This window comes from Eimeria mitis, genomic scaffold, assembly GCF_000499745.2.
Source record: "Eimeria mitis Houghton genomic scaffold, Emh_scaff179, whole genome shotgun sequence".
Lineage (NCBI taxonomy): Eukaryota > Apicomplexa > Conoidasida > Eucoccidiorida > Eimeriidae > Eimeria > Eimeria mitis.
In genome coordinates, this window is record NW_013570108.1 from 12,415 (window position 1) to 12,877 (window position 463).

General features: G+C 53.8%; 1 protein-coding gene across 1 annotated transcript in view; it reads right to left on the reverse strand.

The window, feature by feature from the left end:
• Window positions 1–463, reverse strand: part of EMH_0002150 (uncharacterized protein) — a gene marked incomplete at both ends in the record, with an annotated part of 3,468 nt that overhangs the window by 2,205 nt on the left and 800 nt on the right. Inside the window, 2 exons of the mRNA XM_013495857.1 lie at window positions 1–57; window positions 297–461. Of these exons, the coding sequence (XP_013351311.1) occupies window positions 1–57; window positions 297–461 (222 nt within the window). The remainder of the gene's footprint in view (window positions 58–296; window positions 462–463) is intronic.

The window sequence follows — 463 nt, forward strand, 5'->3', positions numbered from 1 at the left end:
GTTGAGCTTCGCCTCCAAGCGTCGCGCCCTTGTTTGCACCTCAGTACTTTTGTGGTCCTTGGCAAATGTAAACGGAAACTGATGCGTCTGCTGCAGCAGCATTAACAGAAGCAGCAGCAGCAATTCCGAAGGAGACTGAGAGCCGTGCAGAGAATACCATTGAAATGATCGCGTGTGCTACTCCAAAGCTGCTGTTGTTTCTACACAAACTACTGTTGTTGTTGTGCTGACTGTCGTGCTCGTTTGTTGCTCATGGTTAAGAAAGAAAACGTGGAGGTTTAGGTCCTGCGCAGTACCCAGTCATGTCGGTGCTCGAGATGAAGGGCCCTCTTAGGCGCTGGGGGATGGGGCTTGGCTCCGCCCCCTGAGGAGGCGGGAGAGCCTGGGCGAGACCCCGCACCCTGTTTCTGCTGCTGCTGTTTCTGCTGCTGCTGATGCTGCTGCTTTGCTTGTTGATGATGAT